The 26991-nt window shown below is 45.6% G+C and overlaps 1 protein-coding gene across 1 annotated transcript in view; it reads left to right on the forward strand.

Moving 5' to 3' along the window:
• CSMD2 (CUB and Sushi multiple domains 2) overlaps positions 1-26991 on the forward strand; it is a 619562-nt gene that overhangs the window by 431095 nt on the left and 161476 nt on the right. Inside the window, exons 23-25 of the mRNA XM_047727770.1 lie at positions 5840-5996; positions 7725-7916; positions 12793-12919. Of these exons, the coding sequence (XP_047583726.1) occupies positions 5840-5996; positions 7725-7916; positions 12793-12919 (476 nt within the window). The remainder of the gene's footprint in view (positions 1-5839; positions 5997-7724; positions 7917-12792; positions 12920-26991) is intronic.

The following is a 26991-nucleotide window of genomic DNA, read 5'->3' on the forward strand; positions in this document are numbered from 1 at the left end:
AAATTTTTTTAATAAAGTTGCAGTCATGGTGGAAGTTTTCAATATACCTCTGTTAGTCTCTGATGCATCACCTAGGTTAAAAATAAATAAGGACCTGGGTAGCATGAATTATATAACAATAAATCTGAAGGAAGTAGGAGAAAGAGCCTTTTTTAAAGGTAAAGTCAAAAATGACTGAAAAAATACAACCAAAAAACAATAGCAATTGTTAATAAAACCAACTGGTTCCTTGAAAAATAGCTAAAAAAACACAAACCTTGCAGGACTGATCAAGGAATAAAGAAGCCACCAACATATAATTTTAGAAATGGAAAAAGGAACATAGTTAAAGATGAGGTCAAGATTATTAAACAATCAGAAAATATTTAGGAACAACTGTAAGCTATCTGAATGCTTAGGTAAAATGGACATTTTGACAGATTAAAAAGTACTAACATCAAGAAAAGATAAAAATCTGAATAAACCAACAGTTACTTAAAAATTTTGAGTTCTCCCCCATATCCTGTCTCAAGGACCTAGACATAGACTATTTTACAGGTAAACTAAAAAAAAAAAAAAAAAATTCAAGGAATAATTAATACTGTGACGATTAAACTGGCTCAGAAAAGAGAAAAATTGACATCTATCTCCTCAATCATTTTATTTAAATGAGGCAAGTAGAAATATTGATAGTGGACTGAATAAGAGCCATAGAAGAACAAACTATCAGACCAGTCACATATGATCATAGATCAAAGCACCCTACATACAGTGTCATATTGAATCTAGCTGTGTATGAAAGCAAAAATGACCGAGCAGGATGATTCCAGGAATGTGAGGACGTGTCAATCTTAGAAAAGCTCATAGTGTTACAATAGTAGGCAAACCCTATGAAACACATTTCTGTAGGTCAAAGCTGGTCACATATTGGCAACTTCACGTGGCTTAACCTAATATCCTATAAACATTAGAAGTCAAAAATACATCATCCTCCCAGTACACCCCAAAACATCACATGATGAAATTCAGTACTCATTCATGATTTTAAGATATCTCAAAACTACAAAGAGAACTTTATTAATCTTATTTTTAAAAATGTTCCTACCAATACCCATAGCAAACATTATTCTAATGACAGAACTTCCTAAGGATTTCCAGTAAAGTCAAGAGCAAGACCAGAGTTGTGCTATCACCAGTAGTATTCAACATTGTGCTTCAGATCCAAGCCATCACAATAAGATCAGAGAAAGAACAAAGAAACTATAAAAATTAGAGAGGAATGTATAAAATTGTCTTTATTTAGAAAATATAGAAGAATTGATGGATTAACTATCAGAACCAATAAGACAATTCAGCAAAGTGGCTGATGTGTCTGCAACCAACTAAAATATACTCAGGGGAAAAAAAAAATCTCATTCATAATAGAAGAAAAACCTATAAAACACCTAGGGATAAGCCTTAAAAATTTGCATAATCTTTACTGAGAAAAGTATGAAATGTTATTTTGAAGGACTTGAAACTGAAATGCAGGGAGGTTTCATATTCATGGATAAACAAAGGATATGAACAAGAAATTCACATAACAGGAAAGTGGAATTATGGATAAACACATGAAAAGATGCTTAAGCTCAGTGATAATCAAAGACATACAGATTAAAACAAGATACCATTTCACACCCATCAAATTGGGAAAAATTAGAATGCCTGAAAATACCAAGTGTTGGCAAAGATACAAAGCAATGAAAGCTGTCATACAGTGTCAGTGAGAAATTAAATTTGTATTACTCTTTGGAGAGCAATCTGGCAATATCTAACAAAGTTAAGGATGCATCTTCCCAGCAACCAGCTTCTCCATTCCGGGCATATGCCCTGGAGTAACTCAAGCATGTGTACAAGCAGACATGTGTCCATGGGAATGTTGCTTGTTTGTAACTGTGTGGACAAAGCTGTCCCTGTAGTGTAGTTATTTTGAAGCCAGCCATCTTGCTGAACTGTCATATCAGATGTAACGGTCATGTGCATCAAAATATCAAGTTGTACACCTTAATTATATACAATTTTTATTTGTCAATTATACTGCAATGAAGATGAAGAAAATAAAAACATCTACTAGAGAAAGAAAAAAAAGGAAGAAGTTTAGTTGTTAACGTATGTATATGGATTCTCTTGGATTTCTCAGAGACTAGTCCATCCCCAGTATATTACGAGGAACTGGACCATCAAAGCATTCTTATAGACAAGCAGTATTCTGTTAGAAAATAAATGTAGACAAAGGCCCATCTGGACCATCAAAGTATTCTTATAGACAAGCTATATTCTGTTAAAGTAAATACAGAGAAAGGCCCAATTCCAATTGCAAAAATATATGTAAAAATACCCAAAAATAAATACAGAATTTTACCAAGAGACTTGCAAAACAACTTGATTAAATGGAGCCAGATGATAATATGTGAGTTAGAAGATTCAGTATCATGTAGATGGACTTTTTCTCTTACTAACCCATACCTATGATGTTAATCAGTCAGAATTATACAAGTTGTTTTGGGGGGGGTTTGGGAAGGGGGGAGCAAGAGGTATCTGTGTGTGTGTGTGTGTGTTTAAGAAAGTTCATCTTGAGTTTGTCTAGAAAAATAAACAAGGGGGAATAAAATTTTTTAAGCTAAAAGAAGAACAAATGAAAGAGGACTTGCCCTACTAAATATTTAAGTGTATTATAAAGCCATCATAACTAAAATGGTATGGGTCATACCCAGAAAAAGACAAATAGGTACCAAATAGAAATAGAATAGACTAAAAAGTTGACAGACAAAACCAAATGTATAACTGGATATGTGATAAAAGTCAGTTTAAAATTGGCAGTGGATGGAATGTTTATAGTGTTTGGTTAAATGGCTCGTCAACCAAGGAGAAAAAAGTAAACTCTTATCTCCTATCATGCCTAAATAAACTCCAGGTGGACTTAAAGACAAAAGTACTCTAGAAGAAAATGTTGGCTTATTTAATTATCATACTTTTATTGAATGTCTCTTATCTGTCTGGGCACACATTCTGGACAATGATGTGTGAATAAGTACAGTGTGGGTTGGTTTAATTTTATGATGGAATTTCCTGCAGTTATTTAAATGCCGTTGGGGAAAATATTTAATGCTTCAAAAAATATGCACATTATATTAAGTGAAAGAGTAGGTTATCATATAGTATCTATAGTTGGATCTTGTTTTTATATTTAAAAAATAAAGAAATAAATATAGATAAGGAAAAACATGCATAGAACAAAGCCTGGAAAGATAGTCACCAAAGTGTTGTGAGTGCTGAAAGTTGTTTTTTTGTTTGGTTTGGTTTTTAATTTTTTTGTTTAAAATTTAATTTTATGTTTTCAGTGTTACAAGATTCATTGTTTATGCAAAACACACAGTGCTCCATGCAGTACGTGCCCTCCTTAATACCCACTACCAGGCTCACCTATGCCTCTACCTGCCTCCAAAACCCTCAGTTTGTTTCTCAGAGTCCACAGTCTCTCATGCTTCCTCTCCCACTCTGATTTACCCCAACTCACTTTTCCTTTCCCTCTCCTAATGTCTTCCATGTTATTCCTTACTCTCCATGCTATGAAAGTTGTTTTTATCTTCTATGTGTTCTTCTGTTTTATAAGTTTTCTGCAATGAATATTTTATCATAATGACACATTATGAACATTTTTGTCCTTAATGAGTTAGAATGAATAATGCTTGGAAATTAAGGAAATAATCCTGTTCCCATTATACTTTTATTAATTAACAATACTCTCTTAACATCATCATATATCCAATGAATGTTCAAGTTTCCAATTATCTCATAAATGTCCTAATATTTTTTTAAATTTACACTTTATTTGAATCAGGATCCAAAAAAGGCCCATACATTGCATTGGTTGTCTCATACGGCTTTTAATCTATAGGTTTTCGCCTCCATCTTTCTTTTTCCTCCATCCCTTGTAATTTATTCGTTGAGGAAGTCAGGTAACTTGCCCAGTGGAATTTTTTATATTCTGGGTTTTGCCGAACATAGTCCCAGAGTATCATTTCATAGATCCCTCCATCTTCTGTAGTTCCTGTAAGTTAAAATTGGATCCAGTGACTTGATACAATTCAGGACTGATTTTTTTACTTTTTCCTTTTTTTTTTTTTTTTTTTTTTTTTAGCAGAATGACTCCATAAATAGTGGTGTACATGATATCTGGTTGTTTCTCTTGTGTTTTTCCTATTGTGATGTCAGCAAGTGTTGACAACTAATGACTTGATCAATTAATTCCAATATGTGTTCATGGGTACAAATATTTTTTTTAAGGTGAATAAATTCATTGTAGTCACATACAGCAGGGCAGATTAGCTAAAGTCATTTTCAAATTGACATTTATAGATAAAGATATTATATTTAGAAAAAACTTAAAAATTTTTTTTAATTTTATTTTTTTTCAGAGTTCCAAAATTCATTGTTTATGCACCATAAATATTTTTATTTAGCAACTTGGATGTCCCAGTGGGCTAAACTCTTTGAACTGGTGTCATCTCTCTGTCTGTTGGAAGTCCAGAATTCTCTCAAACTCTCAGTGATATTGTACATGGAATCTGGAAACAGACTTGAAGCTCCCAGGGGTCTGAACAAATCTCTATAATATATAGCACTGTTAGCTTGAAGGATGGCTTCTTTAAGAAGGCTTTGCTTCATAAATAGTAAAATGGAAATATTGTTCCAATTTGCTGGCAGCTGGCACCACATCCCGAGCCATGCACAAATATTCATCACCTACCCATAGATCCCATCTTTGATATTTACCAGAGCACTAGGGGGGTCCTTCACTCAATCACAACTTCTGTTGTTATTTGTGCAATTATCTGGAAAGGAGCAGCAACCTCAGAACCTGGGGAGCCAGTTCATTATTCTGATGACTGTTGTCTTTGCTAGTGCTCAGAAGTTCAGGAGACAGGGGCGCCTGGGTGGCTCAGTGGGTTAAGCCGCTGCCTTCGGCTCAGGTCATGATCCCAGGTCCTGGGTTCGAGCCCCACATCGGGCTTTCTGCTCAGCAGGGAGCCTGCTTCCTCCTCTCTCTCTGCCTGCCTCTCTGCCTACTTGTGATTTCTCTCTGTCAAATAAATAAATAAAATCTTTAAAAAAAAAAAAAAAAGTTCAGGAGACAGATGGGTGTCGGGGAAGCCAGATGCCTGCACAATTCCACCCCTGGCAAGCCCAGCAGGCCCTTGCTGGAGCCCTCATTTTAGGAGGGCAGGGACGGAGGCTGAGCTTGGGGAGAGGAAAGGCGCGATAACACACTGGTCATTTTTACTCTGTGCTGCTGGATCATGATGGCCCATGTCTAGAAAAGTCATCAAGATAGGCCACTGCCCCAGTGGGGTAGGGTTGGGCAGAAGGACAGTTGTCTCATCTGGAAGGACAGGACTGTTTAGCAATGCAGAGCTGTCGAATGCTTTCAGTGTGCCTGTCTGCAGAAACAGATGGCTTGGGCCTTCAGGCGGCCCCATCCTGGCCTGCCCAGACTGCTGAAGAGTAAGCTGGTGCCATCTGGGGGTTGGGGGACAGAGCAGAGCTCCACTGGAAAAGTTAGAACAACTCTAGCAGTTCCCAGAGACTGGATTCACACTGAGACGGGCTGGGCACAGAAGGGCACTGAGTAGAGACATGAGGGGCTGATCACTTGCTCCGTTGCTAGCTCTCTGTGCCATCTTCCCTGAATCTGAGGCTCATGGCCCCTCCAACGGTCAGCATTGGTGCTAAACTCTGGGAATATAGGCTATGAGATGAGAAACTGTTGTTCAAAATAAGGCCATACTGATGTTGGGTCGGGGGTCTCTCGTATATCCAGGTCTACGACGGCAACAACAACTCCGCCCGTTTGCTGGGGGTGTTCAGCCGTTCGGAGATGATGGGGATGACTCTGAACAGCACATCTAGCAGTCTGTGGCTTGATTTCGTCACTGACACCGAGAACACCAGCAAGGGCTTTGAGCTGCAGTTTTCCAGTAAGTCTCTCTTGCATTGGAGTGGACGATGAATTCAGTCCTTCCCTGGTCCCCCAAACAGGGAGGTCAGGCTCCGGGATGTCACCCCTCATTTTGAAGGTTTGGTTTTCTCGGACTGGCGCATGCTGAGCGGACTGTTTCCTTTGAAACCTTGTGCCTGTGCTCTGGGTAAGGGGCCACTTGGCATCTGCTCTAAGGTTTGCATCTATGGTTAACTGAGAGTCACGGCATACCTATTACTAATACTTCCAAAATACAAACATCGAGGCTTTTAACTAAGGCAACCAAACAAAGCCTTTCCTAATCACAGCATTTATAATATAAGGTTCAGCTACAGCCAGATGTAAAACATGCAAACACTGATGTGTAATTATGTTCTTTTGCACTACTCCCTAAAGACTTCAGTCTTGATTCTTCCCCTCTTTCGTGCTCTTAGCTTTGACTTTTATTTCCGCGATTTCAAAAACAGAAAGCACTAGGTTTATATATGGCCCCGGGGTATTTGGGATTACATCTCCACACCGCGGCTTGGAGGCCCTTATGTTCGTTGGTTTGAGCTCCTGTACTCGCCCAGGAGATGCCAAAAAATGTGCTTTTCTAGGTTATTTTAAAATCCAGTGAGTATCCATCAGCTGATAAGTGGATAAACAAAACATGATGTATCCATCCATACAATGGAATGTTATTCAGCTGTCAAAAAGAAAGTAAGCACTAATCCACGCAACACCGTGGATGAACCTCGAAAACACTGCTAAGTGAAGGGTGCCAGTCACAAAGGCCACACGTTCTATGATTTATTTATATGAACTGTCCAGAGTAGGCAAATCCATAGAGAAAAAGAGGAAATTGTTGGTTGCCAAGGGCAAGGGGGGAAATGTGTATAGGGTTTTTCTAGAAGTGATGAAAAGGCCCTGAGGTTGATTATGATGATAGTTGCACACCTTTACAAATATACTAAAAGACACTGCATCAAACACTTCAGATGGGTGCATGTTCACTATGTGAATTATATCTCAATAAAGCTGTTAGAAAACCAGTGAATCCACCCACAATTCCTCTTGCCTGGGCCCCAGGCCATCTGGCCCAGGGGTCCGTGCCTGGGGGAAGAGGATTGAATAAAGTTGCATGCGAATTCCATCTCCATCATCTGGGAATGTGTGACTTTGGAACGATTCACTGAACCAGGCCTGTGTCCTCACTCATTACCCCTCCCAACAAGACCCCCTGTGGATAAGGAACGTGAAGCGCCATGTAGCAAGGCTCTGTAGACATCCTGCATAAGCCTTCCCCAGCCCTTCTCAATAGACTGTATTTAAATAGGACGTAATTTGAACTTTGAAAAATGCATTTGTAGTGATGTTTCCCTATTACACGATCCCATCAGAATGTCCCAGCGAGCCAAACGAAAAGAGCAGCCCTGCTAACAAAATGCTCTGGGGGTCAAACAAAGGAAATAGAAAACCCAGACCCTATGTCTGGAAACTATTAAAAGCTGCCCTGGGAGAAAGAGCTGAAGCCATTTCCACGCAGCAGCCGGGAGCGAATCCTGCATGCAGCTCCTCTCCTGGGCACAGCCGTGTGGGCCCCCTGAGCAGTGAGGCCGGCGGAAGCCAGGGGCACGTGCCTGGTGACTTCCACGAGGACACGGACCTCACACTGAGGGAGGAAAGGGCGTCTAGCTTCTGCCATGGCAGGTCTTGCTTACTCTCTCTCTCCTCTCTTCGGTAGGTTTTGAACTCATCAAGTGTGAGGATCCAGGAACCCCCCAGTTTGGCTACAAGGTTCACGACGGAGGCCATTTTGCCGGAAGCTCTGTGTCCTTCAGCTGTGACCCAGGATACAGCCTGCGGGGCAGTGAGGAACTGCTGTGTCTGAGTGGGGAGCGCAGGACCTGGGACCGGCCTCTCCCCACCTGTGTCGGTAGGAGGCCTCTTGCTCTTTGAGTGACCCCTTGGGCCCCCCTGAGTCCCATGTTCCTAGCTCTGGTCTCGTGAAGGCTCTCCCATTGGACCCTGCATACCAGTGCCTTGGAGCTGCCTAATTGGACTGAGTGCTGCTATTCACAGGAGCCGACCCTCGCCCTGCCCCCCCTTCTCCGTTCCCTCACTTTCATACCTCATTCCCCCCATGCAGCAGCACACTCAGGCAGGGGGCTTGCCAGTGTTGAGCCAAGTGGGACCACAGCCAAGTCGTGCCCTCAGAACTGTAATGCTGACAACAGAGGAAAGGGAGGAGTGTGAAGTAGGAAGAGGTGGAGCACTGGCCTGGGTTCCAAGGGTTCCTGCAACACCCAGACTCAAGCAAGTCTCCCACTCACTCTGGGCCTCAGTTTCCCCATAGGCAAAATGGGGCTTATGCTCCCTTTTCTGGGGGAAGTCAGAAGAAAGAGTAAGATAATGAGCTAGCGTCTATCTCATTCTTGAGAAAGAATGTAATAATGAATGGGCACCTTCTTAAGCCTGTGCTGCTTCCAGAATGTCAGCAGAGGCTCTCTCTAAGCTTTTTCCATGTGTCATAGGATGAGAGAAGCCTGGCCCAAGGCAGGAGTATGAAGTAGGCAGAACCTGTCTTTCTGTTGGTCTCTTCCTCTGTCACCACCCACCTCACTGCACCTCCCCACCTCACTGTTACCTCCCTGCAGATCAAGGTTCCCATCACACTGCTTTGTTCCGCTTCCCTATCCCTGGACCCCAGGCCGTTCCCTCTGTCCCCTTCCCCTGGTGCCACAACTTCAGCATGTCTATTGTACAGCATTGGCTAATCTTATAAGAACAAAACGTCCACTGGGAAAACATTTAAGTTCCTACCAAGCGCCACAGAATTGATGCAGTTGTATGTTTGGGTATGTACAGAAGCAGACAAATTTAAAAAAGGAGAATGAAGCATTTTCCCCTGCTTAAGGGGAGCCTATAGCCTAGCAAGGCAAATAGACACATAAACAGATAATTATAATACAAGATAAGCACTATGCAAAGAGTTATGGGTAAAGTGTTGGGAAAATATGGGGAAGTTTTGCACAGACTTGAAAGGATGGGTAAAAATTCACCAGCAGGAGGTGGATGGGGGCTGGGCTTCTAGCCTGAGCCTGCGTGAGGGCTGGAGAGGTGAACCTGCATGGTGGGTGTTGATAATGGCCAATATTCTTGTCCCCTAGACAGCTCCATGTTAACAGGATGTTCAACACTGTTACACAACAGAGGGCCTGAAGGAGAGGATTTTAAGCCTGACGGTGGACAGACCAGCATGGCGACCTCTAAGTAGCCTAGAGAGTCTTCCCCTCCCTCTGTGCTTAAGATCGCCCCAGCTGGCGGGCACGCTCCATTTCTCCCTGCATCCCTGTTTTTGTCCCCTGCTTTCATTCATGTGCCAGGCCCTATGCTGGGCACCAGGAACCTTGACTAGGGCAGATCCCAGGCCAGCGAGGGGGACATGTGCATAAGCGGATGACAGCACAATATCACAGGCAAGCCAGAGCAAGTGAAATAGGAAGGAGATGATGCACGGTACAAGATAGTGGCATGCTTTGCCGGAAGGATGCACTGTAAGGCTCTTTCGAATATCAGCTGTGCCAGTTGGGCTGAACTTAGCAGATCCATTCAAGTGGTGCTAGTAAGGGTACTTATTTTGAATCTTGGAGGTTTCCCCACTGAGACTCCCGCAGACCCTACATAGAGGAGGGAAGCTGTGTATCTGGGGTGGCGGGTATATATTTTTACATATGTCATGTTGTGGTGGACTCTATCATAGTCCAGCAAAAATGATCACTGTGGCTTTCTTCATTGACAAGTGGACCCCGCAGCCCAAAGGAGGCAGCCAAAGCTCTAAGGATGGGAAGAAGGGCAAAGAGGAGAGCCTTCTGGTCTTATCAGTGCATCTGCAGCTTGCTAGCCTCTGGGCTCCTCCCACCCACGTGCCAGCCTCCAGATGTTGGGACCATTGGGAAAAGAGCAGTAGTGTCTATAAGGAAGAGCCCCCTGCCCCCATGCTGCTGCCTCCAAATACTCACCTTGAGGGGAGAAGGAGGGGCTTCTCCATCTGGAATAGGGAAGGAAGCTCTGGCCCAGGGCATGGATAATGTTCCTCCACCTCTCCGCTACCCGCCTCTTTTGTGGGGCCAGACAGGCTTCCTTTCCCCAGCTCACAGTCCGTCCTCTCGCCCTCACCCACTCCCCAACATGGCCCACTCAGCCCTGCGTCCTGTAGGCACCTCCTGTCCCAACAGCACCCTGTGGGAACTTGTAACAAGCGCGAGCCAAGGATCCGGTCTCAGGAGCAGGCTTACTGGCAGAGTGCCTCCTTCTGACCCTGCCATGGTGCCCCTCTGTGGGGCCATGAGGCTCTTGAGATGCTTAAGGAAGGTGAAGGCCCATCTTCTACCTGTGACCATGACCCCATCTTCTTCAGTTTCTTCTAGGATTTTGCTCAATCATCCCATTTCCTAAAAAACACTATAGTAAATCTCCTGCTCTTCATTTTCACTCGTGCTTCCTTGACGCAAGTCCTTATAGTAGTTTTCCCGGGAAGCAGTAAGTGCCGCTTGTTCATCTGATCATCCATGTATCCCCCCTTCTGTAAACACTTACTAAGATGTCTGTAACGTGTGATATACTACAGCAGCGCCAGTTGTGCAAATAGGAATAGGACAGGGTCCCCACTGCCAAGGTGTCTGGAGTCTTGAGAAGGAGATAGACGTGACTGTAACACGGTACTCGTGTTGTGATTAAAAACTTGCCCGTGTTAAAACGGAGACAAAAGGAGGACACAGGCAACTCCCCCTGGGAGGGGAGGGCCAACAAATTGTCCCCCAGGGAAGATATTTTCAGGCTGTCAGGCCCTGTGGAGGCATGAAGAGGCCTTGTGTTCCTGCTGATAGCATTCATGAGGCTTGACTGGACCGAAGGGTGTCAGAAGGGGACTCAAGAGGGCAAAGGGAGCCCCTCTGGGAGCTTGGACTTCATTCCAGAAAGGAGGGTTTGAAGCAAGCAATGACTCAGTTTGCATTCTAGAAAGGTCCATCTGGTGGCACCGTTGGGGGGAGAGTGGGCAATTGTGCCACCCCAGAGATGGCCGGGGCCTAGGACAGGGCTCTAGCAGTGGGGCTGTAGGGCACTGATGTGACAGACGCCCCAGAGGTTCAGGGGCTGGGTCTCGGAGGCAGATCCGATGTGAGGAGAAAGAAGGCCAGAAGATCACCAGCTTCTGACCTGGGTGGCTAGGTGCTCCAGTGGGGAGTGTAGACCTCTGCACTGGTCCCCTGCCTCCAGTTCCACCCCTCATGCCCTTTAGGCTGCTCCCAGAGGGCACTTCCTAGCATGTAAAGTTCACTAGCATGTAAGGTGACCAGTTCTTCCCCAACAGAGTACATAGACACTAGCCTCATGCACTGTTCCCTTGGATGTCCGTCGCTGGGCCAACTTCACAGCCCTGTCTCCCACCCCCATCTCCTCCCCTAGCCCCCATCTGCCACGCTGTTGCCAACCGCCAGGACATTTGCCCTTTCTCCTCTCTCCTGCTGTGCCCCCAACACCACCCCTGCCACCCAGCCAGCCCAATCCACTCCCGTTCCTCCTTCACGACTCCCCCTGCCCATGCAAGGGGAAGTAGCCACTTCTCTAAGGATGCAGCATCTTGCTTGCCTCCGTATTTGTGGCACCCTGCCCAAGCCCCGTGGCTGAAAGCACAGGTGCAAGTGTCTGCACACGGCTAGGGAGGCTTCAAGGAGTTTAGGCGCAAAGTAGGCTGTCAGCCCTCTACCCAGGGACCTTTTTAGAAATGGCTTTATTGAGACACAATGCATATCCTTTTAAAGTGTACCATTTAGTGCTTTTTAGTCTATTCCCAGTCTATTTGCAACTGTCACCACAATCAGATTTTTGAACATCTTCTCTGTCTAAAAGAAGCCCTGCACCCATTAGCAGTCCCTCCCACCTGCCCACCCCCTCCAGGTCCTGGCACCCTCCACTATACTTTCTGTCTTTACAGATTATTCTGTTTTGGACATTTTATACACACCAAATCATAGAATATGTGGCCTTTGGAGCCTGGCTTCTTTAAATTAGTTCATGTTTTCAAGTCCATTCCTGTTAGAGCGGGTAGCAGTCCTTCATCCTTTATTATGATCAAATACTATTCCGTCATACAGATTACAGCATATTTGTCTATCCATCCATCGGCTGATGGACATTTGGGTGGTTTCCATCTTTGGGCTGTTATGCATCAGGCTGCTGTGAGCATTTTTATGTGAACGTATGCTTTCATTCTCCTAGGTCTGTGCCTACTGGTGGAATTGCAGGGTCCTACGGTGACTACGTGCCACCTTTTAAGGAACTATGAAACTGTTTCCCAAAACAACTGCCCTGTGTTGCCTTCCTACCTGCAAATGTGTACAGGTCCCTGTTCCCCCACATCCTCACCGACACTTGCCCAGTCTGGCTTTTTGATCGCAGCCACCCTTGTGGACGTGAGGCACATCTCACTGTGGTTTTCATTTGCATTTCCCTGATGGCTAATGATGTTGAGCAGCTTTTCATGTGCTTGCTGGCCATTTACATACCTTCTTTGAAGAAATGTCTATTCAGATGCTTTGCCCGTTGTTTAATCAGGCTGTTTATCTTTTCATGATTAAGTTTTAGGGGTTCTTTGTAGATTGTGAATACAAGTTGCATCCAGGGGCCTTTCTATGTGCTGTGCTCAGTCACCTGGAGGGAACTTGGGTATACTGACAGGAAGAGACACTGAGTCCCTGCTGGCGCTGCAGGCCACCCCATAAAGCTCACTTTTTTGGGATTTCTTTCAGCTGAGTGTGGAGGGACAGTGAAAGGAGAGGTGGCAGGACAGGTGCTGTCACCTGGGTATCCAGCTCCCTACGAACACAATCTCAACTGCATCTGGACCATCGAGGCTGATGCTGGTTGCACCATCGGGTAAGTGTCATGGCTGGCAAAGTCCCCATTGCTCGCCATTCGGAATAGTCATCACCAGCATCATTGCTGGGCCCCTCACTAGTGGCTGACCTGCCCACCTCACCTGGAGGCCCTTGTGATCAGCAGTGGTTGCTGTGACCCCAGGCTCAGGCTGGTGCCCGTGGAAAACCTGGAGAGGCCAATCTTGGCCTCACAGGGCTGCTGTCCAAGTTCAGACAACTCTCTGGCCTCAATGGCACAGTCACGGCAGAGTAGCTGAGAGCAGAGCTGGAGGTCATATGGACTCCAGCAAGAATCCCAGCCCTGCCACCTGCTGTTTGCAGGACTTGGGGCACAGCCCTTATTTGCTATTATAGTAGCAGCATCTTGGGGGAAAGACTTAAATGGGGACAGCATGTGCAAGGCACCCAGCATCATACTGGGAACATGGTAAATATCTAGGAATGCTTCTGTGGTAATTTCTTATATAATAGTGTCAGCTCAGAGCGGTGTGATCCCAGATTGTTTCCTCTTCTCAGTCTGAGTTTCCTCATCTGTAAAGTGGGGGCAGAAATGCTAGTGTTTGAGAATTGCAGAGGGAGTAATTACAAAATCCCAGCAGTGTCTGATACTGCATACATACTCCCTCAAAATATAACTTCCTTCCATACAAGCGTCTGACCAGCAGGAATTATTTACAGGAGTTCCAAAAAGTCAGAGAAGAAAGGAACATCACCATTTACCCAGCCCAGAGCCTGGCATGTCTATCCTCGTAACAGTTCTTTACTAATAGTAAGTCCTAATAACAAATAGACATTGTTCTCAGTCCCCTTTAATAGATGAGAACACTGAGATCCCAAGGGAATGCATGGTATGTCTCAGTTTGCACAGTGAGCTGGATGTGAACCAAGTTTATCTGAATCTTCATGTTATTCACACTGTTGGCAAAGCTGGGCCTCGCTTGATCTGTGGTTCAAATGAGCTGTGAGGAAAGGAGTAGGTTGGGGTGGCAGGATGAGCAGAGGTCTGGAAGGAGGATCGAAAGGCAATTGGAGAGGAGGCAGAGTCTGGCTAGAGAGGGGGAGGCATGTGAACAAAGAAAGGGAGGTAGAGAGGGTGAAGCACGGTGTGGTCATGGAGGACTGTGAATGCCAGCCAACAAGAGGGAGCCATGGGAGTTCTTGAGCAAGGTCCTTCCCATCAGGGTCATTTACAGTGGAGAGAGCTCATGTGAAAAAAACCAGTCAGGAGTCTACCACAGTGACCCAGGAATGAAATGTGGAGGATTTGCAATAGTGGGGAGCCAAGGAAGGAGAAGTGTAGCTAGAGAAGATTATGCCCTATAGAGTTTTCAGTTAAAAGGAATTGGCAGAATGGATACGTTGCTGGAAGAGATATAGACATTTGTGTATTTGCTGATGTACACAGGTCCTTAGACTCAGTTCAATTACAGTTAAAGAAATGCATTGAGTGTTTGCTCTGTGCACGTTTTTGAGCTAAGCCCTGTGCAAAATGAGGTCAGCAGTACTCTTAGGGGTTGTGCACTGTTAGGGGGACAAGTTAAATATACAAATTCATCCTGCATATTTCTGTTGGAATAAGCTTCTGGAAGCACACCTGACCAGCTCACCTGCTAATTAGAAATCTTCCATGACACCCAAGCTCACAGAAGCTAAACATATCCTGGTTTTCAAGGTCCTCATGACCTCAACCTATCTGCCCAACCTCATTTCCCACCCCTTCTCTCCAGGGGCACTCCAACAAAGCCAAGTAACTGGTGGCTCCTGTGCATATCCAGGCTCATGGCCTCGCTCTGTGCCTCTGTTTCCACTCTGCCTTCCCTGCAATACCCTCCTCCCTTCAGAGGCTTATGTCTAAAATTCCACATCTCTCAACGTCAAGCGTGTGTGTCAGCTCACCCAGGAAGTCTTCTGGTCCCCTCTCTTGGACTCCTAGGAGTCTGTCCCCCTCTTCTGAACTCCCTTTGCCCATGACCTGCATTTCCCTTATGACACTGACCACTTCCATCCTCTCTTTGTGCTCCTGCCTTACCTGCCCGGCTAGAGCCATGGTCTCTGTCCAATTCATCTCTGCAAGTCTCCCAGGTCTCAGCACAGTGCCCCTAGCACCTGGCCCCCCACAAAGTGTCCAGTGATGGATGAATGAATGAATGAATGAATGAATAACTGAAGCAAGCGGGACTTGGGTCCAAAAGGGGGTTATATGACTAGCAGATCCATGATAGTCCCTCAATAAGTGTTAAATGAGCAATGACGGAATCAGGAGTATAATGACTCTTTCATGGTAATGTGCATATATGCAAATCAGGAGGCTTTCCTGCTTCCCTACCTTGGAGCATCTCTCACTCACTCGTTCACTGATTCTTGTAACAACCACCTGCCTGTCTAACACACGGCATTGTCTGGGCAAGGTGCTGGTGTCACATATGCAATCAAGACTCGGACACCCAGACTGGCAAAGGGGAGACATGTGCATATACACAGGGAGGCTGAGGAGTAGGGAGGGGTAGGGAACAAAAGGCAGGACAGGAGACCAGAGATGCTGTCCTGGAAAAGGAGACACAAGAGCTGAAGGATGGAGAGGAAGTTGCCGGGTAGCCAGGGAGGAAGCCTGCTGGGAAGGGAAGTGACTGGGTGTGGTCAGGCCCCAGGCCCAGATCATGAGCTGTGATTTAGTAGCCTGGTCAGGGTTGAGAACTTGGGGCCTGAGACACTGGGTTTGGACCCATCCTGGCAACCTCATGGAGAATGGGGTAGCCTGGGGCAGGGAGCCCAGGGAGGAGGCTGTGCCAGATCGTGGTTGGGATGAGGAACCAGAACCCGGGAAGGGGCAGTAGGAGTGGAGAAGAAGGGATGAATTCAGGAACCACTGAAGTGGTCACACCAGATGGTCTCACTCTCCTCAGTGGACAGGGAAGGTGTGGTTTCTTCTGTTTCCCTAGGTTTTGCTGCATAGCACACAGTACGTAACATACACAGCAAAGTTGAAAGAACAGCACACGAGTGCCTGCACACCTGCCACCTAGACTCGGCCATTATGAATATTTCGCCATGTATGCATTCTCTCTTCTATCCTTTTTTGCTGAATCACTCAAGAGTCCATTGTGGACCTCATGGTGTTCCAGTTGTAAATCCTCGGGCAAGCACTTTCTAAAGCAGATTCGCTCGTCCACAGCCGAGCGACGTTAGCATTCCCGAGACGGCCTCATCCCCAGGAGGGAAGGTTTAGAACAAGGGCCAGAGGAGTGCAGAGGGATCTAGGAGCAGCTGACAGGCGAGCACAAGGAATCAATGATGGAATTTCTGGGCAGGGGTGAGGACCGCTGTCACTGACGGGAATGGTGAGCGTGGGGTGAGCTGGTTGGGAGCCAGGAGGACCTCTTCATGGCCCTCAGGAAGAGAAGATCGAGACAGAGTCACCAACCATCCTCTGCAGGGTGACACAGTGAGGACAATAAAGTAGTGGGGCTGAATGTGTGTGCAAGGCCTCCACGACAGGGAAGAGCAGGGAGAAGGTGAAGGTAGCTCACGCCCTCCCTCTGGTGGCCTCGCAGCCTCAGGGAGCTGATGCCAAGGGAGCAGGGGGGGCTTCCGTCCACGCTGGGCTGCAATGAGATCCTAAATGAACAACAGAACTCCTGGGATGGAGACGAGCCACAGGATGCCTTTCCCTTTCTCGTTCAGTCCCCCAGCCCAGCTGATGCTCCCCGTGTGCACAGAGTCCACACACACATCTGTGCTCATGCCTGTTCTCTCTCCTCTCTCTCCCTCTTTCTCCCTCCTTCCCTGTTTCTCTCTCTCCTCCTCCCCTGTGGTCCCCCACCACCCTCACTCTTATAACCAGCAGCAAAGTTAAGGGAATTCATGATTAGGCCTAATTAAGACAAACACGTAAAGCCCCTTTTGTGTTTGAGTCCTTATTCAGAGTAAGATGTAATTATTATTTTTTAATAATATCTTTATAGAATGTTTCTATATTTAAAAAAAAAATACACCTGTTTTAAAAAACTCAAAATGGGGGTGCCTGGGTGGCTCAGTAGGTTAAGCCTCTGCCTTCGGCTCATGTCATGGTCTCAGGGTCCTGGGATCGAGCCCCACATCGGGCTCTCTGCTTGGCAGGGAGCCTGCTTCCCCCTCTCTTTTGTCCTGCCTCTCTGCCTACTTGTGATCTCTGTCTGTCAAATAAATAAAATCTTTAAAAAAAAAATTAAAAACTCAAAATGTAAAAAATAAATCTGTAGAGATCATAAGTCCCCTTAATCTTACTCTGGTCTCCTCTGCACACCCCACAGAAGATAACCATTGAGATCTGTTGGTTCCACTTGCTCTTCTAGATATTTTGTGTGGCCATATATACATCAAGCTATTGCGGTAAACACGGTTCCTAAAACAAGATCATCTCTACGCATGGCTTAGTGGCCTGCTTTTGATGTACTGTTTAATCCTCTATCATCATATTATGATGTCAATATATAGATCAGCCTCATCCTGTTTGATGGCGACAGAGGATTCTGTTGTAGGCACAACTATCATTTATTTTTCCACTCCCCTATTAATAAAGTAAATATTTTCAGTTTCTCACTCCAGTGAACAGCCTTATACGTGAACCTTTGAACTGTTGTCCAATTATTTCCTTAGGATATATTTTTAGAAGGCAAATTTTAATATATGACCTCGATTTCCTTCTCGTGACTGCAGCAATCTATACATCCACCAAAAGCCTGGCTCCCCACACGGAATCATGAGCTGCTGTCAACCCTGTCAGTGTCTATCAGTTTGATGGACAAAATGATATCTAATTGTCTTTGCTGCTTCCAGTTCTTAGTATATTTTCTTTTGGGGGAGTTGTTTTTGTTTGTTTGTTTGTTTTTTTCCTTACAGAGTGCTCAACTAGGTTGAATTTTAGATGGTCTCTCGTTTCAGTTTAGATTTAAATTTTTTTTTAATGTACTAATTGACTATATATATTTCGTATGATCTTTGTTATTTTTATCACACTGTGCCCTTTTTACCTTTGGAATTTTTGTCTTCTTCACGTTCTGTGTAAATTTGAAGAAAGGGAAAAGAGCACAGGGCTTTGTATATTTCTTTTTCATTGAACGTGTTATGCCTTTTTTCAACCGAAACAGGCAATGCTTCTTTATTGCTTTCTTTCATTTTTAACTCTTGCTGTTGTTAGCTGATTTGATTTAATTAGCTTTGTTTAACCCCCAGTGATCTGAGAGGGTTTTTTTTATCCCCCCCCCCTTTTTTTTTAATTCTGCCAGGGATCTTGTGTTTTCATTAATTCTGTTTTCAACAGCATTTATCTTGTTCTCCTTTATTTTGGAAATCTTGTTGTTTTCATTTTTATTTTAAGGAAACTATTTTTTTGTTGTTGTTTTCAGATTGCTCTTGACAGCCTACTTTTGTTTTTTTGATGTATTATCATCTTGCATCTCCCTGAGTATACGATTTATGTTTTGTTTTACAATGTCTCCTGTTTTTTCCTGCATTTACTGCATTTTGCAGCTGGGCCATTTTGTCTGATCTGTCAGCTCATTTCCTCTGAGGAGCTGCTTCTCTTTCCATCCCAGGGGTTTTGTTCATTCAGGATCAAGTTGTAGCTCAGAGTTGGACTCTGGCACCAGATTGCCCACCACTCTGATGAGCTGTGCAGCCTGGGAAGATCTTTAAACAGGTGCTCTGGGCCTCTGTTCTCTTATCTGTAAAATGGTGATTTAAGATGGTCCCTACGATCTAAGGTTGCTATGAGGGTGTAAGTTAACCTATCTGAACACTCAGAACAGTGTCTGGCGTGAAATTCCCAAGTAATGAGAGCTCCTTCCTGGGGCTGGGTTGGTGGTTGCTCATTTTACCAAGATGGGCCATCCCCTAAACACAGCAGGCTGTAAGTCACCCCTGAGAGTCATAGGTGGTGGGAGCAGGTGTCAAGATGCCCCTTGGTGTGCCAGATAGGATGAGATGTGGGAAAGTCCACAGGCCTCCATGAGACCCTTCCCAGGCACACAGACGGGACAAGTCTTTTAGATGTCTCTCCTCACCACCACCCCCAACCCCAGCCAAGCACTGGAAGTGATCAGCAGGCTCTGTGGTCCACCTCACCCCAGCGAGCCAGTCAAGGATAATCCCTTGCCAAAAGTGCCCAGGAGGGATGGTGGGGAGCTGCAGAGATCACACTCAGCCCTGGGTGGGGTGCAGGCAGGAAAATGGGCCCTTCTTGGGTGTGTGTGACTAACTTGGGCTGGCAGTCAGATTCTGCCCTTGAACACTGTGGGTATCTGCAGCATTTGGCAGGTGCTTTTCCCCTGAGTGCCAGGAATGGGACAGGCTGGCCAGTGAACTGCATCCAGTCCTAGCAGCTAACAGCAGGAGAGCAGACAGTGAGCTGCACCCTCCATGTCGCTCTTTCCTCTGTGGTCAGGATGTAGAACATGGAAGTTTGATCTCTTGTGGGTGAGACCTCTTCTCAGTTTCCAATGTTGGCCTAGCGTTTTCCCTATTATAATCAGTGGACCAGCTCAGAGGAAAACTGGAGATGAGAGGGAGACAAAGCTTTCTGCTCTTGGTCCTCCCCTCTACCTAACATTTATCAAACACATACAGTATACCACATTCTTGATCGGTTATTACTGTCCCCATTTTACAGATGACACCAGTGAGGCTCAGAAGGGGAATGTCTCCCAGTTACCCAGGGATCTGGGCTTCAGACCCATTCCATTTAGCTCCAGGCTTTTCTCCCGCCTGTCCTTCTGACCCCAGTTTAGTTCCATTTAACAAAACACTCATTGAACACTTCCTCTGTATCAGAGACTGTGCAGTGGGAAACACAAGAATTGGACTAAGGCCGGTCTTTGTCTTCCAGGGGCTCACATTCTACGAGGAAAATATTCAAACAAACAGGTCCCTCTAAGACAAAGTGTTATTATAAGTGAGTGTAAGCCAAGTTCAGTAATGGAGAAGAGAGAGAAGGCCTGCCTGCAGGCATCAAGGCAAACATTCCAAATGAGGGGGAAAGAGCGAAGGGACAAACAGAGGGCAAAACATAGGGTCTGTCCACGAAAGACTGCTTGCTTCCTTGATGTGGCTGAGGACTGCGCAGGGGAGTTGAGGTTGCGTGGGGAACAAGGGCTCTCTGCAGGACCCTGTGTGCCAAGACGAGAACTCTAGATGGATTTCTCAGTATAATGAGGAGCCATTGGAATATTTTGAAGACAGTAACCACATTCAGTTCAATTAAAATACTTGGAGCATTTACTCAGTGCCAGGCATTCTGCCAGGTACTGAGGGTATAAATATAAATAAGAAACAGTCTTTTCCCTTGAAAGTCTCAGTCTTATAGATAGACATTTTATCAGTTAGGAATAGAAGCTGAAAAACTGACTAAAGCTGGCTTCAACAGATGGAGGTTCACTTTTCTCTTGGAACAAGGATGTGAAGGTCCCATCTAGACCCAGGGTAGCCGCTCAGGACAGCGCCTTTCTTCTCGCACTGCTGTCCCCAGACGCTGTCCTCCGGCTTACCCCACTGCACTTTGGCCTCAAAGGGGAGAGGCCAAGGCACAGAGCTTCCCTGTGCTGAGGGTTTGTGTATTTATTCGGGGAGAATCACCATCCTTACAGGCATCTTCCTACAACTGATTAGTCAGAACTTGCCATGAACGCCTGGCTGGGAAAGTGGGAAATCAATTTTGTTTTGCTTATACAGTTTCAATAGTAGAGATAGATGAGAGTTTTTGGAAATGGAGTGCACACAGACCATCCTACAGGGCCTGCTACAGATTCTAATGTGACGTGATAAATGCAATAGTGGAAGTTATGTGTGAAACACAACCAAAGAGCACGTGCAGGGATGGTTCCTAATTCCAGGTGGTGCCAGGGGGTGGGGGCAAGGTGTTCTGGAGAAGAGGGGTTATGGTAGCTACATTTAAAAGCACAGTAGGAGCTCACCAGGCTGGGTGGAGGTCAGGGCCTTGCAGGCATGTGGAAGGGAGGAAGGGCTTTTTCTGGAAGAACCCATCATCTGGTATGATGTAATGATATCTCCATTTCTAAAAGGAGATCATTGGTGGCAACGCAGAGAAATTGGCTGGGAAAGCAGGGAAGGAGTCTAGGATAATTGAGGGGTCCTGGTTATATTCAGAAGAACTGAGGCTTGTTTCTGAGTACAGATCTGGCTAGGCTGGAGAGCTGCGTGTGACTGGGGAATGGGGCGAAGGGAGAAGACACGGTCTCTTCCAGGTGTGCCTTTCCTAGGGAGATCTGGGGCCCATGGAGGCTGGGAAAACCTGTTCTGGAAGCTTTGATTTCCACTCCCAATGCTCATGTTTGGCTTATCGTCCTAGTTTATCGATTTTTAACTGTAGGGATGCTTTTTAATGATTAATGCAAAGGGTGACCTGAAAGCTCCCTTCTTGGTTGTTGGTCACACAGCTGTAGGATTACCGGGAGATAGAGGCCTGCAGTTTTGATGAACCAGAACCTCTGCCCAGTAGAGCTTGTCTTCCTGGGAGGAGCCTGGACCAGACAAAACATCTGGCTGCACCTGAGACCCAGAGTCCCCACCTGCAGTTTCCCATCAATCATAGGGCCGCCATCCCCCACTGCGGTCAGCGTCGCTTCCCTTAGACAGCAAGTGGGCAGCTGGCCCAGAGGAGGCAGAAGGCACCAGAAGTAAAGCTTCTGTTTGTAGCTCTTGCCAGGAATCCCGGCCGCAGGTTTAGCAGCTTCCAGAAGGTTTGTTTTTGAGCAGTGACAGCGAGTTAAACCTTAAACAGAGAAGGTTCATGTACTTGCACTGCGAGAGCTGACCTCCTGCAGGAACTGGGCAGATAAGCACATACACGGCGGGGCGTCCCTTTGTCAGACTTGAGATTTCAACAAATCGGGAAATCGTCAAAAGGAGCTCAGAAGTTTTTTGAAGGAGAGGATGTGGATACTCCCTGGGTGTCAGTGTAAGAGTGGTGGTCTCTGGCAATTTAGTTTTCATGGATCACCTCTAGAAAAAGAATACAAATTACTTCAAATCATCCAAGAATAATAACCCATCTGAGCTACGCTTGATAGTCGAATTGGCCAGCAGATGTGAACTTGACTGCGAGTTTACCATCCCAAAAATGGACTCTAGTATTTCTTAGAGGAGGATTCCATTCATTCAACAAAAGAAATGCAGACCTGCGTTCCTGGCCACGCTGGACCAGTAGAGAGCTCACCCTCTCAAAAGACTAAGTAAACAAGCAAAAAAGAAATAAAAGAAACTTTTGTGATACCACATAACACATACCATTCTTTTAAAAAGGGAATCATTTCCCTAAAGAAATAAGATATTTTCTGAAAAGATTGCATTATAGTAAACAAAAGAAAATCTAAATGGATAGATGTATGCTATTCTCATTTAAATATAAGAAATAGGGACGATCCATAGCAGAAGGATGGATAATGGAATGCAGGAGGGGAGATCCTGAGAAAGAGTGACCTTGATAACCTCGAGTAAAGAATGAAAAGAAGCTAATGACACAGTAGCTAAAATCTACAAGAGTAGCACTTGCCTTGTAAGAAATAAAAGCACTGAAGAAAGAGACAATCTGGAGGGTCTGTCTGAGACTGCAGAGACAAAGTGCAAGGGTGTGGAAATAATGAAAGAGAAGTTACCCAGTGTGGAAGACAGAGGACCAACCAGGCAGCACAGATGGAGAAAAGTATAATAATAAAATACAAACTGTGAGCAGACTTCTCTGAGAAGGGACAGAGGGAGGGACCGGACTAAAGTGTCCTTGGTGAATTGAACAGACTCACTGAGTTCCAGCCAAAACGAATTAGATAGAACTTGATGAAAAATGGATCAGTTCCAAGGATAATAAAAGATTCTTGAAAGCTTTTCACAAAACACACTCACACAGGTAAGCACACAACAAGTCCTCCTCAAATAAAACGGTCATTTATGAGAAACCACCCCTACACCAAACCCAATCCTCCTAAAATCTCCCCTCCTTCACATCACTGGCCAAGAACAGCGGTGCTGTAAGACCAAAGAGTCATTGATTCAGCCAAGATCTAATGTGCACAAAAGCCACAGAAAATTGCCACTGGGGCTTCTTGAAAAACTCGCAAAGACATTGTAGTAGGCTGAGTGACGGCCCCAAAAGACTTCAGGTTTTAATGACCGGAGCCTGTAAACATTAGCTTATTTGGAAAAAAAATCTTTGCAGCAGTTATTAAATCAAGGCTCTTGAGATGAGGAGATTTTCCTGGATTCTCTGGGTGGGCCCTAAATGCAGCCACATGAATCCTTGTAAGAGGGAAGCAGAGGGAGATTTTATACACACAGACAGGAAGATACAGAGATTGGAGTGATGCAGCAGCAAGCTAAGGAGAGCCAACAGCCACAGGGACAGAGGGAATTATTTCATGGAAAAGTGCCTGTGCTATGATAATGCTAACAGTCATGGTCTTTACACAACGAATAACCGACCAAGAAAATGTAGAGTTAAATCTGTCATAAATACAAGAAATTGACAGTCGTAGAAGGACTTTAACACATCTTTCTTAGTCAAGTAAAAGGGGAAAAAAAGTCATACACCTGAAATGAATATAACACTGTGTATTAGTTACACTTCAATAAAAATAAAGAGAACAGAAATAGACTTTGCTTTAGGTGATTTTACCATTTATTGATTTTTGCACTATGTATCAGGCTTGGTGCCAGGTACTTTATATGTGATTTCATTTACAATAATCCTCCCAGCAACACTGCTGGATGGAGGCCGTTACCGCCATTCGACAGAGAAGTAAACCAAGTCTCCACAAGGTCACCTGATGAGCAATCCCAGAACAAGATGTGAAGCTGTGTCTTTGATTCCATAGCCACGGTTTTTTTCCCTCTGGATTATGCACTTCAGGAGGCATGAACCTTTCATTTATGGACAACATTTCTTCCGGGAAGAATAAAGACACATCTGTCCTCACAAAAATCCCTGACACCTCCAGGACAGGTTCCGGCCCATGACAGGTGGTCACACAGCCTTCATGTACAAGGTGCCCATGACAAGAAGGAAGCCAGTCCAAGGTCACTGGTGAGGAAAACTGAAAGACACAGCAGTAGCCTAAGTCCTGCGTTTGTGCACTGCCCCAGCCTCCCAGAACGCCATCACCACTGCCACTGCAGTGACCCAAAGCTCAGGTTCATTTTCTCCCTCGTGGAAGTAATAAAAGAATCTTTTTTCTATCGGATACCAGCTGGCCCCAGGAAAGAAGAGCCTCTCATTTTGCTCTAGACGCCAATGCTTGCTTTGGGCTTTGGTCTGTCTTCTCCGTTTTTGCTCTTTGGATGGCAGGATGCTTTAATTATTATTGTCTGCTATTATGATCATGGTTTAATTGTCAGTTTGCAGCTCCGTGGCTCAGAAGGCGGCATTTTATAAAACAAGTATTATTTTCTTATTGTAGTTGCCAGTGTCACTGAGGATAATTTAGGCTTCCTTCTCACTTGCGGGCAGGAGTGATTTCCGACCCTCTCCCGCTGGCAGCAACTGTCTGTTCGCGGGCCATTTTCCCCTGATATAAAGATCCACCATTAGGACTTGTGCCTCTGCACCATCCATTGTGTTCATGGAGTGGCAACGGTTGTCCTGGAGGACCAAAGGCCCTTTCACATTTGGGGGCCGCAAGTGAAATCAAATGAAGTCAACATGTGAAGATGCTGTGGATTTTTTTTCTTGCTTCTGTGTATCTGTCTGACATGTAATGGATCCAGATGAGCTCCCTATAAGCAGTGGGGTTGGCAGAATCCAAAGAGCATCCAAGGTGTCCAAGTTTCCTTGGGACTGAGGGGACTAAGGACCAGATCCCAGAAGCAGGTTTTGCCTGGGGACAGCTCTTGAGAGGTACAGGCACCTGCAGCGAGAATCCACTGTTCCCCTAGCTTTTTAGATTTAGACTCTGGTGGAAAATATCTTCGTGCCATTGAAGCTGAGTGTCATGAGCCTTACTCCCTTACCAGCAAAGTCCGGCAGAGTTTCCGTGGCAGGCTGGTAGGGGGTGGTAGGGGAGCAAGGGCCGGGTGGGAGTACCCTCCCTGGGGCACCTGCTGCCAGGAGATTGTGGAGGAAGGTGGGACTCTACAGAGACACTATAAGAAAAGGTGTCTGGAGATCCTGGAACAGGGTCAGCCCCACCATCCAGGGTGCCCTGGGGTTGAAGCAGGTGGCAACCAGCTGAGCATTGATGACCCAGCCCTGGAGAGAGCAGAGTCTCAGGACAGTCCCCAGGGAGCCAAAGAGAGAGAGAACTAGAGACAGTGGTGCTGAGGAGCTGAGCAGTATATTTGTTGGTCCCCGTGAGCACCCATGTTATACCCAAGGCGAAACAGACACCAGACTTAGGACAGTGAGACCAACTCCAGCCCCTCCTTTGGTGGGCACTGGTCTTCCGCCCCTGCCCCCAGCCCTGCCCCATCACCGCACAAACCACTGTCACTAGGATTATAGATATAGGATATATATATATATATATATCCTATATATATTCCTATATATATATTTATATAAATATCCTATATCTATATCCTATTATAGATATACCTATATATAGATATACCTATATATAGATATAGGATGTAGATATAGGATATAGGATTATTGCCTTCTCCGCAGCAGCTTGGGCATTATTGCTGTCCCTCTGAGACTCTCCCCTGTCTTGGCTTCTAGGACTGTACCTTCTCCTGCTTCTCCTTCTACCTCTTAGTCTTAGTCTCCATGGGCTTCTCTTTCCCCATTCATCCCTAAAGTCAGAATCCTCCAGAAACTCCCTTCCTTATGTGCCTCTCACGCTATATACTCATTGGACATGCTTGTCCAAACCCACCACCTGCACCCCATGCTTGTGTCCTCCCAAAGAACTGGCACTTTTCTCTCTCTAGCCCATCCATGTCTTTACGCTGTCTCTGTTCCCTCCCTGGCATTCCCTCTTCTTCTCACGTTCCTCGTCCACCCCCTTCATCTGCACACAGCCTGTGCATCTGACAAGACTCTCAGCTCAGTTGTCACCTCCTCCAGGGGGCCTGCCTCACCCCCTCCACCCAGGTAGGGGTCTGCTCTGTGCATGCCTTGACCATAGAACTCATCACACCACACTTAGGGTCAGAGACATGCCATATTCCCATCAGTGCTGTCTGCATCTGGTACCTGTTCTCTCTTGATTGGATGTATGACTCTTGGTATCTGTATCTAGACTCAGAGAACCTACCAGGCTGGGCTTAGCCAGTGTGCGACCATGACTGCATCCTCCCATGTCTCCTGGGTTTGGACAAGGCTGCTAGCTCTGGCTTGGGGTTGGTGCAGCTAGCTCCTATTTCTTTGGTAGTGATAGAGCACCAAAGATTCAGTGGGAAGATCCAAGGAGCTGAATGTGGCCATAAAGAGAGATGTCAGAACCTCTGGCAAAATAGGATGTATCTTCCTTAGCACAGAGGATTTCATTTCCTCTCACCATGTGGTACACACTTGACAAGGAGAGTAGGTGAGTTTGGCTGAACTATGGTATTCCTGCAAGGTGGTGAGCAGTTCATTCATTCATAGTTTAACCAGACCAAGAGCTTAGCATGGGCCAGGCCTGGTGCTGGGTACCAAAGATACAGAGATGAATAAGTCAGAAACACAGCAGTTAAGGAGCTTGGTAAGATAGGTACGTCACCAATGGGTCCAAAGCTGTGGGAGCACGTGGAGGGAGCATCTGTCCAGATGGGGTTCATGGGGTCAGTGGGGGATGGGGAGGCAGTGCACGATATGGAGACACCCAGGGAAAGGTCCCCACTGGGTGTAGGGTATCAGCTGGTACATGCTAGTCAGGTGGTGTATGAGTTTGGGGCTGCTGTAACAAACAGAATAGCTTGAAACGAGAACAGAAATATACTTTCTCATAATTCAAAGTCAGGGTGTCGGTGCTCCCCCTGAAGACTCTGTGGAAAAATCTGTGACCTTCTTCTGGCTTCTGGTAGTTGCCAGCCACCCTGGGTTCATAGATACGTCACTCTGGTCTCTAACTCTGTTCACATGGTCTGTTCCCCGCTGACCCTCTG

This window comes from Lutra lutra, chromosome 4 (genome assembly GCF_902655055.1).
Source record: "Lutra lutra chromosome 4, mLutLut1.2, whole genome shotgun sequence".
In the NCBI taxonomy this organism is placed as follows: domain Eukaryota; kingdom Metazoa; phylum Chordata; class Mammalia; order Carnivora; family Mustelidae; genus Lutra; species Lutra lutra.